The sequence below is a fragment of the Culicoides brevitarsis genome, chromosome 1 (genome assembly GCF_036172545.1).
Source record: "Culicoides brevitarsis isolate CSIRO-B50_1 chromosome 1, AGI_CSIRO_Cbre_v1, whole genome shotgun sequence".
Taxonomy (NCBI): Eukaryota; Metazoa; Arthropoda; class Insecta; order Diptera; family Ceratopogonidae; genus Culicoides; species Culicoides brevitarsis.
The window spans coordinates 25086666-25101797 of record NC_087085.1 but is presented as its reverse complement, the minus strand read 5'-3'; the positions used below and the strand labels follow the sequence as shown (position 1 = coordinate 25101797).

The window sequence follows — 15132 nt, the reverse complement described above, 5'->3', positions numbered from 1 at the left end:
AAAGAAATGAATCTTTAGCGAATTAAGAACAAAAATAAACGCAAGAAAGAGAAAGAAACGAAAAATAACTGAAATAAAAATTAAAGTGTTCGTTTATGGGTAAATGTTGAACGGGTTTTTGTGTCATTCTTGTCAAATTATTAGCGATTATGCTTTTGAAGAATTTTGTAGAAACACTTTACAAGATGGGTTGAATAAAAGTGAAAAGTAATTAATGTACTTACTATGGATGCGCGTCACAGAGGTGAAAGGTGTTTCTAATTTTTGTGACTTTTAATTGTCATCCATGGAATGATAAATGATTATTTTATCAATATGACCTAAATTTAATAAAGAAAAAAAAATTAGAATAATTTATTTATTTTTTTATTCAGGTGACAATTAAAAAAAAACATAAAAAATTTAAAAAATTCAAATCGATCGATAAAATTCAAACTGATTTTAAATATTTTTTTTAACAAAATTAATTAAATTAAAATAATTATCTTATTAACTTACAACACACTAATTGTCCACTTTTAAAAACATTTGTTCGGCTTTTGGATACATCGGGTTGAAATAAGAAAGCATGACCAAATAATGAAAAATGCACCACATGAAGAAAACACACGAATGCACTTAAACAAACGGACGGGGAGTGAGCGAACGATATGTCAGCTGATTCAATTTTAAACATTTCTCGTATAACATTGTTTACTTTTTTTTTAATTTTCGCATATTATGTTGTAATACTTTTCATTCAAGATGCCCCACCGTAGACACAAGAGCATTCCGTACCAGTAACTGGTAAGTAGCTAGTCAGTATGGTATGGTATTGAATGCCTCGTAATAGAAAAGTAAGTTTTTCATTTAGTAAACCGCGAGCGGTTGAACGTACAAGACGTTAAAAGAGAAGTAAGGCGTAAACGAAGAAAAGTTTAAATGTGATTATAGCCTTGAAAAAATAATGATTTAGAATAAATAAATAAAAATAAATAGAATTTTAAGAAAATACAATTCGTGAAAATTAAAAAAAAATAAAGAAACAAATTTTTTGAAGTTCAATGAAAATTCACATGAAAATTAATTAAAAAACAAACAAAAAAAATAAATAAAGTCTTTGAAAAAGCACTCAAAGGAATATAAATTAAAAATTATTTTGAAGGTAAGAATTTAAAAAAAATTAAAATAAAATATTATTAATAATAAAATTTAATTAAAATTAAATAAAAAGTCAAAAGACTTCAATTAAAAAAGTAACGACGAACCTTTCATTGCATTCCGCAAAAAAAAATTAACAAGTAATAAAATTCCGCTTCCTCATCATCTCATGTAATTCAAGTCATTCGAAACCTTCTTTTGTTTCATCTTCTCTCAAGCTAATTACTAATGCAAATATCATCACAGCTACCGACAAAAGTTTACCGGAAAATGCAGAAATTGTAGAAAGTTTTCCATTCAAAAAGTGCATTCATATTCACATGTGCCATCAATGCATTCAATTCATTCATTCATGTACTCATAAAAAATAAACAATTATTATGAAATTGCATAATTCATAATTTACTCGGAAAAAATTTACGCACTAGCCCTTTATTTCTGCATAAAAAATGCAAAAGTTTAAAATGCAAAGAGAGATTTTTAGATACAGTTAATTAGGTGCTCATTCAAGCGTTTTGCAGATTTTTGAGCGGTACTTACCTGCACTTCACATTTTTTTTCGCGCTTATGAGTGTCAACAAGACAAAAGCTAGTTTTTTTTTCAAATCATCTTCGTTTTTATTTCGGATGTGAAAGGTTGTTTGGATGATTTATGTGATGAATGACAAAAGATTTGCCGCCGCGAGATATAAACATTCAACGGGTTCCTAAGTAAAAATATTTTAATATCACGAAGAAAGCAGGCAGGCAAATAGAGTATTCTATAATTACCTTATTCTGACTGATGATGAACTGATGGTTGGTGGGATGGACTGAGGCTATTGTAATTTGTGCCAAAAATGTTCATTAATCATTTATTTGTGTGTCAACTACTCTTCTTCATCATCTTCGTGAATTTGCGAATCTATTTTGAAAAGTATTTAGAAAAATTTTAATAATATTTTTAACTTGTATCTCGCTAATACAATTTATTTGATGAACGAATTATATCATTAACAGAACAAAACTCTTAAAAAATTACGACAAAAAAAAAGAAAGAAGAAATACTTAAAGAAAGAATAACGTGCAGAGCAAAAATTTCTCAGAGCTTGACCTTGATTGCTGAAAATTAAACAGTTTAAGATATGAATCTTGACTCTTCTTCATTTCACTCATCTGCAAATAAAACAATGTTAAGTGCCTTTTTTTTGGTAAATATTTTATTTTACCGCATAACGTTTTATTTACTTGATAATATGAAAATTCACGTAGGTAACTTTTTTTGTTCATAACCTATATTTACATGCTGCTTAGCTCTGATGTCACTTTGTTTTTACGTTATTTTGCATCAGAGCAAAAAAAAAAGTATGTTACTTAAAAGTAATTAGTATATTTATGTGACAGAAGAAAATGAACAGTTAACAACGAAATATGTGCTTATCATAAGCACTTTTGAACAAGTTAATAAACATCGACAAACAAAATGAAAGAAATTAACTGTCAGTGCTTCTGTTGATTGTTTTGACTACAAATAAACAAAAATATGTTTAAAGCCTTCTTTTTCAAACATTTTGTATCCTCCTCTGCTTTATTAACGTACCAACTAAGCGTAAACAAATGAAGCATAAAATACGTACTTACTTAAACTTGAGCTAACTAGTAAAAGTAGCCTCTTTAGAAACCTGTTCCGTATTTCACTTACACACATTTTTACGATATTAACATAATAATCACTGTAAAGACTTTTTTTGAGTCATTCTTTTACTACTTCTTCTTCACCGCTGGCAATTCTTTGTCTTTCTCCATACGTGTATACGTTACCACTACAGTATACTAAAACAATGTTGTTTTTTTAATGAACAAATTGCTCCACTGACACACTGATTGTTTGTCTATACCTTATTCTAATTGTATCAGCTTTAATATAGATGTTACCTTATAAGGTATTTCAAACAAAAAAAAAAGAAAATTTATTAAAGACACGATATCAAAAGACGAAATTACCCCCAAGGGAGTGAGTTTCGTGTTTGTTTACGATGAAAAACTCACGGAAAAAGTGACACAAGCTCAAATACTTTCCTTTCTTTTATCCCATTCTACTGTCATCATTGTTTTAAAATTCAAACCACAATTTATCAAAAAAAAAACTTTACATGGTTGCCAACTGGCTACTGTAAAAAAAAAGAAGAGCTGCATGTTGTTCGATATTTAACGGCAAATAAATAAACAAAAATGTGGGTCATGTCATGCGAGTCAAATAATATAAGGAAAAGTCTTCTTATGACGTATCGGTGATGAATTATGAGATTCGTATCATGAGTGTGCGTTTCATGCCTACAATCAATCAAGTCAAATTCTCATAAACAAACATGATGATGATAAGAAACATTCTTTGTTTACATTTGTTGATGAGAGAAAAATATTTCCGAGGGCAAATCACGAAAACTGAGAAATTATGTGTGACCAACTTTTCACGGAGCTACAAAAGGGATTAGAAAATAAAAAGTCTTAGGACAAGGTTGCAACTTGTACAAAATTAGTAAATTTTTATCATTCATTCTGTAATAAATGATCACGTTTTTGAACAATTGTAAGGCGAATAAGACACGGCGGCTATTCAGGTGGTGCAATGAATACGAAATACAAACAAAAACCACACGATGAAGTGATTTGTGGTATGTTTGAAAAAAAAAATTTTTTTTGCCATCTTTAGTAAATTTATCTAGTAGTGAACAAATATTTGTGTAAAAATAAAATTAATGTTGTTAGAAAGACGGACTGAGAAAAAATAATGCTAAGGAATTCACGATTACCAAGTATGAGTAAGACTACAAGCTAGAAGATATATTGTTAGAAATTTGTAAATAATAAATGTTTGTTGTAACGGCGAGAATTGTGTGAATGTTTGTTTGAATTTCAATGAAAAATAACAATGACAGTGAAGACTGTCACAGTTTTGGGTGTCATTGGCAAAAGATAAAACGGATGAAATGAGATAGTATTGGAATGTGGACTGCATCTAGTAATGTACTAAAGAATTGCACATCTTGAGCTTTTTGACTTGCCCATAATACACTTACCTTAAAATCAGTCAGTCGCTTTTTACATTTAATTCTTATTTGATCAGTAGTTATTGGTAATCTGCATTATTAAAAAGTCAAAAAGTAATAATTTTTGGAATTTTGTACTATATCATCTTCATGTTTTTAGGAGTGCAAAAAGTGCAGAACATCCGAGATATTTTTAAATATAAAATAGAACAACAGTAATAATGAGAGTGAAGATCGCACCAGAAGTTTTGCGCAAAAAAATCGTATCTTTTTTTGATTATACAAGTGGGCGCAGTAGTTCAAAATACTTTATCATCATTCTATCAAATATTTGATAATTAGACGTCAAAAATCACGACTCTTTTTATCGATTGTATAAATTAATTTTTTGATAAAAAAAGAGTTCATTAATTTATTTGAAAACTGATTGATAAATAAATATTTCAGTTTACCTTGAAATTATTAAACAAAGTAGGAAAATTGCTTAATTTAAGAATATCAATTTAATTTGATTTTCACAAATATATTTTCAATATAATTGAATTACTATTCTATTTAAATGTTAAATAAAATTCCAATAATTTTACTTTTAAAATAATTTTGTCTACCTACCTAAAAAGTTTTATATGATATGCTCGTCTTTATGTGTGATATGTCTTCATCGAGCATCTTTGCTGTGTGAAACCTACTTCTTTAGCACATTTTATTTGTCGAAACTTAAAATCAGCTTGCTTTTCGTGTGACGTTTTTTTTGGGTCGTCCGCGCTTTCTTTGGGCTGTTTCCTTGTATGTTCAGAGCCTTTTTTTGTTATGTGTTCTATTGGTCGTCTCAACGTATGACCATACAATCTAATTTGTTTCTCGTTAAGTTTCGCTTGGATGTTTTCCTTCACGCCAAAGCTGCCTAGGTTTGGAAATCGATCTAATTTATTAATTGATTACATATGATTGTGGTGACGTTCATTTGCGATATCACAGTATATGCTTTTTAAAGCAAGTGTAATTCGAAAATCTGAGTTTATTAAATAAAAATTTAAACCCCAAAAAAAAAAGTTGAAAATATCATTCAAATATTGGGAGTCATCAAAAACTAAGATCAAAAATTCTAAAATAGGTACTCTACATATATACTTGCGCACCTTTTTCGGTGCTATATACATTTTGCGCAAAATTTCTCTGGTGCTACATTCACTCTCAATAAGAAAACTCATTCAACAAATAAACAATTTTAGCTCTAACAAATAAAGACGAAGAAGATTGTCAATTGAGATTTTCAAAATCACTCAAGCAAATAAACACGCGTAAGCAAACTAAATAAATATCGAGAACTAGATCAGAGCACTCGCCACCTGAAGTTAAATAAATGCGGTGAAACATGAACATTCAACACTTGAACGCGACCAAAAGAATAAAGAATAATAATAAATCACCGACCATATAATTACTGTTTTGTCGTTTGAATGCCTTTTTGTGCGTTTCGTAGTTTTCTCTCAATCGAGGTGTGATGATCGATAAACAATTCTATGCTTAAAAACTTCCTAATAATTTACCATATTTCCGTCTGACTTTATTCTAAATCTTCTTTTTAAGGCAATTTTAAAAACATCAATCAATTAAACAACAATATTTAAAGAATTTCAAATGGAGCTTTAAATTTTGTTGTGTAAATTTTAAAACATAATCAATAAAGCGGCGAGACTAAGTTAAATAGGATAAACTTGAACTTTTAAATTAATAACAAAAGATCTTCTAAACGGATTAAAAAATAGTTATATCAAAAATTGAATTTTTGTGAGATCATAAGACAACAAAACGAACACAATTATTGATTTTTTACGCATCAAAATGCTTTTTTACCGATTTGAACTTTCTTGTACACTCGTTACTGTACTTGTAACAGTACAACAAAAAAAATCATAAAAAAATGTAATAATAATGCGAGATAAGTAATGACTAGGAGGAATGAAAGAAAAAATTCAATCAACTATAACAATAATAAAAAATGTTATAACGACCATAGACACAGAGATTTACATAGATGCAAGTTGCTGTGAGGCAAGAAAAGTCAAGTGCAACGATTTTTATGAAGAACAAGTTGATTTCATCATTCAAAGGCAAATAGTTACTGCGGGGTTATCTTTCGTTTATGAATGATTAAGCAACCAACTTCCTGAACAGTAGCCAATGGGATCATAAAATGCCGAAAAAGCCAACGGTTTACTTACCTACATTGACGTGTCACAAGCTTCAACGCACCCGAACAATGTGAAGTAGCATCATCTTCAACAATTCCGCTTTGCATCTCAACCGTTCTATCAGGAACAAATTGCGACGAAGATTTATTCGTTTTATTGTTTGCCTTTTTAGCGTCAACAAATTTGAATAAAACACAATTGCTCCATTATTATGTTGGACACAAGCCACATTATCTCACTTTATGTTCTGATAATTCTCATGCAACGGCATATACGGCATGGATGGCGGGCGCACGAAACAAAAGGTCACAACTTTTTATTATACTGTCAGTAGGTAATAAATTCCAAATCTATTGTTTCAGTCTTTTTCCTTATGGCTTGCTTGGTGCGATATTCACTTCATGTGTTGCTTGATCTTGATCATTATTACATTCACCTTCCGAAAAAAATCGCTCCATTGTGATGTTTATATTAAAAAATGTTAATTTTAATGCCCTATTATTGTTGCGAAATCATAACGTTCCGAACCAAACAGTTTTAACAACCTGTTGTGCCTCTCTTTCTTTTCTTTAAGCGAAGAAGAAAAATTTCTGCACCTGTTAAGCTTTCAATGATGCTTTAGATAAATTATGTAATTCGATTACCTTTAACATCGTTTATCTTCGAAACACGACAGTTTATCTGCGATCTTTGCACTTTGAGATAGAACTGAAATTGACCCACTTTGAATATCGACATGATACTTTTGGGCGTTGTTCGTCCACTATTCATTAGGCTGATCGAATCCAATCGACGTCATGATCAGGTTGCAAAATTGAGCAATAAATGTTTATTTCTTATTTATTTCTTTAAAATTCACACTAAACTGTTTTGCCTTGAGCGAATAAATACAGTGATAAAACCTCTGCTCGTGTCACTTTTTCATCTTTCGCAATCCCCAACAAATTGCGCAGAATGTTCTTTGTTAAGGTAGTTAGTTGGTGCGAGATGTGTGAGAATCAACCTGATTTCCCTTTTTGCATTTAATTTAACGAAACATGCACTTCTGTCTATAAATCTTTCAAGTTTAGTAATAAGTCACGATTCATTTTTGTGTCGTTTTTTGTTGTTCAAATGCATGCAAAATAACAAATTTAACTCTAATTTGAAATTTTATTGCCAAAGTGGGTCAATAATTTTATTTTTTGCCTAGAACGATAAGGGAACGCCCTTAAATAACTTCCACGTAGGTTGCAGTCGAAGGCGGCTGCCATTCGAGCTTGCGGATGAGATGGAGATCATTGTCCAGTCGATCATTGAACAACGGGTTTTTTTGGGTAAACAATAAAAATCGTTTGAATTTCCCATAAGGTTAAAAGCTAATAATTAAGTGTAACATAAAACGGTGCGTAATCTCGTTCGATGTGCCAGTCGACTTAATTTTCCACAAAAAAAAAACAACAAACAGTGTAACAACCAATTTCACGTCTGCTTTTATCCATAAATCGCTACATTTTATTTATAACTCTACATAATTTTACAACATAACAATAATAAATAAACATTTTAAATTACATAAACGTGTGTCGTCGTCGTTGTTGTTGTTTGTCTTACCTCTAAATTAAAAGTTTACTATGAGAAAGTAGACCAAACTTAAGTGCTTTGCTCACTTTTCTTCTACACATCTGTATTAACTAAGTCTACACTATTTAATAATGGCCATTATGAACAACTAATACAACAACTAACGAAAATTGTAGCAAATCTAGAACAGAAAAATAATGTAAGACAAACAATAACGAAGAAGAGAGGACAGATAACATTATTTTAATTTAATTGTAAAAATTACGATGCAAACTTTTTTTTTACTTCTCGATGATAATAATGCAAGAAACGTAGAAATGACGAAGAAAAAATTAAGACGAGACAATTATGATGTTAATGTTGTGATTTGTAAAAGAATCAACTGGGTTCCGTGACGGTGACATGACATTTGCCAGAGAATTTTTTTTATTCTTCTTTTGTGTCTCTTTGAATTGAAACTTGAATTGAGGTTGCATAGGTATAATTGAATAAATATTAATTTTCTTATTTACAAAAAAAAAAAAAGAAAAAAATGCAATAATATGGTAAGACGTTAGAATTAGATGTTAACTAACGAAGATGCAGATATTTCATTTAAAATTCAAGGTTTTTTTAATCTTTTTGCAAAAATCAGCGTAATGCTTAAAGGTATATGCGAGTATATGTTTTATGATAAAAAAAAAACTACTTGAGACGAAAAATTTGAGAAAAGAAATAAAAAAATCCTTAAAAAATTCAAAAATCAAAGTTTGGGTAAATTTTTTTATTATTTTTTGAATGGATGTACCAAAAACCATTCATTCCCAAACTTGCTTCAAAAAAGACAATAATTTGATTAACCACGTTTTGCGCCAAAAAGTTGTTTTTTACTGTGCAGTTTAGACAGACATTGTTAAGTTTTTTTTTTTAGAGAAACGTTTTAAAAATAAAAGAAAGGTTATTAATTGAATAAAAATATGATGTTGACTAAGATTGCAGTATATTTAAAGATTCTTAAAAATTGTTAGATTGAAAATACGATCTTTATTCAAGTTTCATCGAAATAAAAAAATCTAAAGTTTCAGTTTGTTTTTTCTCACAGATTGACTTTATATTCATTTTGCCTTTACCTGTTTATTTATTAACAGACGAAAACGCATTAAAACAGTTCAAAATGAGAGCAACATGCAATAATTATTGTAGTGTTCTCGAAAATGGAAAGGAAAAAGTGCAAAATGCAATAATATCGCTAAATCTCTCTGGCGAAATTGTATAAAATTTCAAACACTAAAATAAATAAAATAAACCGTAACATTGATTATCATTAAGCCTTTATATTAACTATTAGCCACACTACTGACCCACATCATTCTAATGATGTACTCTTTCCTCTCTTCTCTATACTTTTCTCATTTTCTAATATAAATAGAGTTGTTTTAGCAGCACACACTTTAAAGTAACTTTTTAATAGTCAGGCATCTAGATCGCTCTTGCCAACAGCCAATTGTACGAGAGAAAAGAGTTTATAAGCATATCATTAACGAAGGCAACTGATTGTGCATCGCAAAGTTGTAATTAATGAATATGATGTTGCCAGCGCGATGCTGGCTGTTGATATTTATCTTTCATCTCGTTTTGCTTCTTCGTTGTGTTCGACATGCAGACGAGAGGCAGCACACAGTAGTTACACGAAAAACACTTCATGCGCATGTTGCAACACAGTGGAACGTCAAATAGAATTAATTTTGCTTCCTTACCAGATTAATTCTTCTCTCTTTCTCCCGTTTCTTTTTTTCTCTAATCGCAAAGTAAAGTAAACACAATCAAGCAAAGGGAAAGTACAAAAATATTTACCTTAAGAACCGTTAATTTTTTTTTAATGCAATGCAACAAAACTTGTCTAATCATCATTAAAAACCGTAATTTATTAAAATTTTATGGCTTCATGGCATGAAGACAAAAAAGTCTCCTTTCTTTCGCTCGGTCTTTAACGACGAAAAGAAACAAAAATAAATCAAATATGTGTCGATCGATCTGATAGCTAATAGGAAGTCATTAAAAATATTTCACCTTTCAAGTGCTAAGTGTTGGAAAAATTGAAACGAACAGAACACAAGTGATCTCAGTCAGCTGTTAAACTGTTGTTTTTTTTGTCGTGGTGTAATTAGTTCTGTTTCTCGTTGATCGTGAGGTCAAGTTAATCTATTTGTTTATTTACGTTATTATTTGTTTGTGGTGTCATAGAGTAATAATGAGGATAAAACGAAGTAATAAAAACTGTTTGAATTTGTTATAAAGTGCTTTTACTTCAGAAGAACTCTATTCGTGCCAAGAAGCAATCATAATCAATTATTATAACATTCTTCTTGAACTAACTAAAGATTTCATCAGCGTTGAAAGTTTTCTGTTGTATCTAGTGTAATTATCAGATTTTGTGTGTGTGTGATTCGTTCTTTGCTTGAGTTTTATGATTCACGTCTAGTTACTAAAAAAAAAAATTTTTTTTGAATAAAAAAAAAGACTTGAAATTTTTTTTTTGTTACTTACTTTCAACTCCAGTCTCATAAATTGAGCTCGTCCAGTAACCACCGCATTTGACCTTCTTGTCGGCGCGGCAGTCAACGTTACATGAGACCTTTTCGTCCAATTTGGGCCATTTCGTTGGATCGGGATAGTCATTTCCGCAGAAGCATTCGTTGCCGTTCTCAGCGCCAGCGTAGACAAAGCCTTCCTTGCGACAAGCAGCGATACAATTTTCAACGGAAGTTCCGTCGCCCAAGAGAATTGGTTTCTTCAAGCTGCGTTCCCAGGTGTCTTTGAAGCAACCAAGGTATTTTCCAGCGGTGTGTTTGGGAGCGGGTGTTGTCGTTGTTGGTGGAGGTTGCGTGGGTTGAACAACTGGTGGTGGTTGAACAACGGGAGGTTGAACAACGGGTGGCTGAACAACGGGAGGTTGAACGACATACGGAGGATCGACGAGGATTCTTTGTTGTGGTGGAAGAACGTATGGAGGATCAACAAGGACTCGGTTGGTTGTTGTCAAGGTGTTGCAGATGGTTTGTTGATCGTGACGAGACAATTGTTGGAAGTTGTACAAAGCAGTGCGGAAGCAGACAGTTCCGTGTGGCACGTGAACGAGTTGAGGTTGGTCGCGGTATGGATTGGGTAGAGGAGACTCACCAAAAGATCCAGAGAGTGCCGAAGCCACCAATGCGGTGATGAGCAAGAACTTCATACTGATGTTCAATGTACAAAAGAATGATGAAGACTGAAATTTTTAAATGAAATTCGTCTAATTTTATAGCTAAGGACAAATGACATTATTTGTAGTGATAAGAATTAAGACGTTTTGAAACAAAAAAGAGCATAAAACAAAGAGAGATCACTGAACTTTTTTTTAAAGACAAAACTATGTCAAACAATTAGTTTTCGATTAAATTTACATAATAAGAATGATACGATAAGAAATTTTGAAAATTTTCCATTGACTTTTCTAAAATTAGAAAAAAAAACTGAAATAATTTATTATCAAACTAAATTTTATGTAATAAAAAATAAATTTAGATCATTGAACTTTTCCGAAGACAAATCTCTATCAAATATTGACTTGAAATGCTATGAAAGTGATAAGAAATTTTTGGAAATTTTCCATTCACTGGATTCTAAATTTAGAAGATCATAATATAAATTTACTTTCTTAATAATATCTTATCAAAGGTTCTTCATTTTTTTAATGACAAGTGTCTATCAAACATTAGTTTTCGCTTATATGTGTCTAATAAAAATGATAAGATATTTTTGGAAATTTTCCATTCACTTAAATCTAAAACTAGAATGAAATGAAATAGGTAATGTTACTTAATATTTTGTAATTTCTTGGTTCTCAAGTTACTAAATTCTTTTCTTAAGTTATTCTATGGGATTTAATAATCAGAAAAATTTTCTATTTGGACTTTTAGAGCTTAATTTGACCAATTTAGTGTCGATAAATGTGATAAATCGCATAACTTAATTTTCAAGGTCTTCCAATTTTAAAGTGTTGTTGATTTTTTAACAAAGCATAAGAAACTCAAAAAAATTGAAATTTTGTTTTTGGTGAAACTTAGAAACTTAGCTTTTAGGTCATTGTATGCATTTGTGCGATTTATTACTTTGGTCCTTTCAATGTACTACACTCATTTCTAAATCAAATCTGAAGTTTTAAAAATAAATTTATATTGATAAGATGCTGAATTATTAAAAATCTTTAATGTTTTTTCAAAAATTTTCATTTACAAAATTTTTTTCTGCTGCGAAAATTTAAAAGTATGCTTTTTGTTCATAAAATGACGATTTTTGGCTTAAAAAAAAGTTGAAATCAAAGAATTTTTTATAGAATAAAAAACTGAAGTTTACTTGAAAATGCTTTCAACATTCATTTATTGCTTATATTTTGAAAATTCCATATTTCAAAATTTTATTTTAACTTTTTATCTCTCTAGTCTTCAATTGAATTCAGCTTGCAAAACATATTTATTAGGAGTAACTTTTGAATCGATCAAGTTTACTAAGACTCCTGTTCGATAAATCATTAAGAACCAATAGCCGCCGCATTTGTAGCTCGGATCTCCTCTGCAATCAACATTACATTGACCTTGATCTACGAAAGTGTAATCTTCGCCTAAATCATTTCCGCACCAACATTCGTTGCCATTCGACAATCCAGCATAGGCGAAACCTTGCTGAGCGCATGCTGAAATACAGTAATTAACGGTAGTTTGGTCACCCAAGATAACTTGTTGTTGGAATAAGGGTTTATCAGGTTTATTTTGGAAGCAACCGATCAAGGGATCAGTGACTGGGTCTTTCGTTGTGGTCGTTGGTGGCGGGGGAGTAGTCGTAGTGGTTGTAGTTGTCGTCGTTGGAGGATCAACTACTACTGGAGGATAAACTGGGGGATAAACTGTTGGTGGTGGGTATACGGTTGGCGGTGGATATACGGTTGGCGGTGGATATACGGTTGGTGGTGGAGGGTATACGGTTGGTGGTGGAGGATATACAGTTGGTGGTGGAGGATATACGGTTGGTGGTGGAGGATATACGGTTGGTGGTGGAGGATATACGGTTGGTGGTGGAGGATAAACTGGATCAGTTGGTGGCACAACTGGAGGATAAACTGGATGCGTCGGTGGTGGGTAAACTGGATCAGTTGGAGGCACTACAGGAGGATATACGGGATCCGTTGGCGGAACCAAAATTCTGTTTGGTAGCAAGGGATTTGTCGGCTTCAAAGTATCGCAAAGAGTTTGTTGATCGCGTCTTGATAGTTGCCAAAAGCTGTATAAAGCAGTGCGGAAGCAAACAGTGTCTTGATCCACTTGAACTAACTGAGATCCTGTCGGTGATGGTTTTGGCGGTAGTGGACTCAAAGACAAACAGAGAGCAATTGCAGCTGCAATCAATGCACTCGAAAGAACGAACCTCATCTTGTCACTCTACGGCAGACTAGAGACGACTGTAAAACTAAAACTAAAGTTAATTTCCTTTTATACGAATTTTTCACATAATGAATTGATAAGAACTAATAGTTCAATGAACTCATTATTAATTTATTCCAAAAATAGGGACGTCTAAAGTGCATCTTCTAATCTAAGCCAAACAAAATGCTGATAAAAGTGGCTGAAACTCTCATTCAAAAAAATATTTAAAAAGATTTCAACTTCACTTGCATGAAAATAATTTTCTAAGTGAAAACAAAAAGTAATGGACATTGATAGTTTTCAAGTTAAGATGTTTATCTAAATTATAGGTCGTTAAAAGTAATAAACATTGTTGCTTACTCTCCACAGAAACGGAGTAACTGGAGAACAGCATGAAAAGAACATAAATAATATTGTGCGCGTGATCAACAATTCACTACGAAAAAAAAAGTGTTTATTTAATTATTTTAAATTATTCAGACATTTAGACTAATTTTGAGCCAAAAACGGTCATGTCATCACTTCCTCTCGAATTTCACTGCTACACGAATGAACAAATGCAACGGCTTTCCAATTATTTTTATTATTATTATTTATTACAATGAGCATTCGAGCCTCGTTGACGAGTTGCTATAAAAAAAGTAACGACTTAATTACACAGCAGCCACAATTATGTTTAAATCACTCATATCATAAATATTGGCAACAGCAACATTTAAACATTAATCACGTGTAATTTATGTTCAAGTTCACTCGTAGGCAACTTTTAACTAGAATCGCATCGTTTGTCGTTTAAAAGGGCAAGAATGTTAAATGTTGAGAATTTAAATGGCCCTTAAGGCATTCGACAACAATGTTACAGCAAAAATTAAAAATAAAGTTCGCTTTTATTGTTATTGTGGCTGCTCATTTTTTTTTTCTTATAAATGTTAATAATTTATTTTTTCTTGTCTGTGTCTGGTATCGCTTTTTCATAGATGAGCCTGTTTTTACTTTTTATTGTAAGATTTTTTAGATTTTTATAATTATTTTTTTTATTTGCACAATAAAATACTCATAATTGACTTTTTCGCTGCTGTTGATGATAAATAGATCTCATAACACTGATTGCAGCAGCGGAAAAAAAACTTAGCGCAATAATTTTATTGTTATTGAATTAATGATCGTGTAATTAGTGAAGGGGAGTTGCATTAAAATTGCAATACAGGCCATTAACTTGTTTTTCTGACATTTCTGAGTATTTTTGGAAAAACATCAGAAGGAGATTTGAAATCCAGGAATATTAATAAAAATCAAACTATCACTTTTGTAATTACCTCCGGCTACGATAACAAAGATGACATCAATTAGCACGGTCTCAGTCAATCAATGATGAAATAATGACAGTATTTGAGAAAAAATTTGCATATGTGAAACGCCTAACAGCTGATTTCCTGTTTTTATGTGTCTTTTAACGACTCTTCTTCTCGTCTGATGGATCAACATAAAAAAATGTTCTCAGAGCAGTTTTTCACACTCTTTTAGTACCTGTTTCTCTCTCCGGATCACAATGATTTTTTTTGCTATTATCAGTGTCGTGGTAAGTTGACGACCGACGACGTGAAATGAGCAAATGATTGCCTACTGTCCTGAATCAAAAGACGTTCCGTTATACTTTTTATATTTTTGTATGATTTTGCATGTTAAATGTGTTTCACTGAAGAAAAGAAGAAATAAATACACTTTTATTATGTGATCACGTTCCTGATGTTGCGGTTTGTTGGACAG

General features: G+C 31.4%; 1 protein-coding gene across 1 annotated transcript; it reads right to left on the bottom strand.

Moving 5' to 3' along the window:
• Positions 1-10371: 10371 nt before the first annotated feature.
• On the bottom strand, positions 10372-11141 carry LOC134837500 (sialate:O-sulfotransferase 1-like). The gene is made up of 2 exons (XM_063852881.1): positions 10454-11141; positions 10372-10391 (listed from the first exon to the last, which is right to left on the bottom strand). Exons 1-2 carry the CDS (start codon positions 11139-11141, stop codon positions 10372-10374), a joined length of 708 nt encoding a protein of 235 aa, XP_063708951.1.
• Between the last annotated feature and the right edge of the window lie 3991 nt (positions 11142-15132).

Coding starts and splice junctions, on each gene's coding strand:
- LOC134837500 (XM_063852881.1), bottom strand. CDS start 11,141: ATGAAGTTCTTGCTCATCACCGCATTGGTGGCTTCGGCACTCTCTGGA. Junction 10,392..10,453: donor TTATGAGACTGGAGTTGAAA/GTAAGTAACAAA, acceptor TTTTTTTTTTAG/TAACTAGACGTGAATCATAA.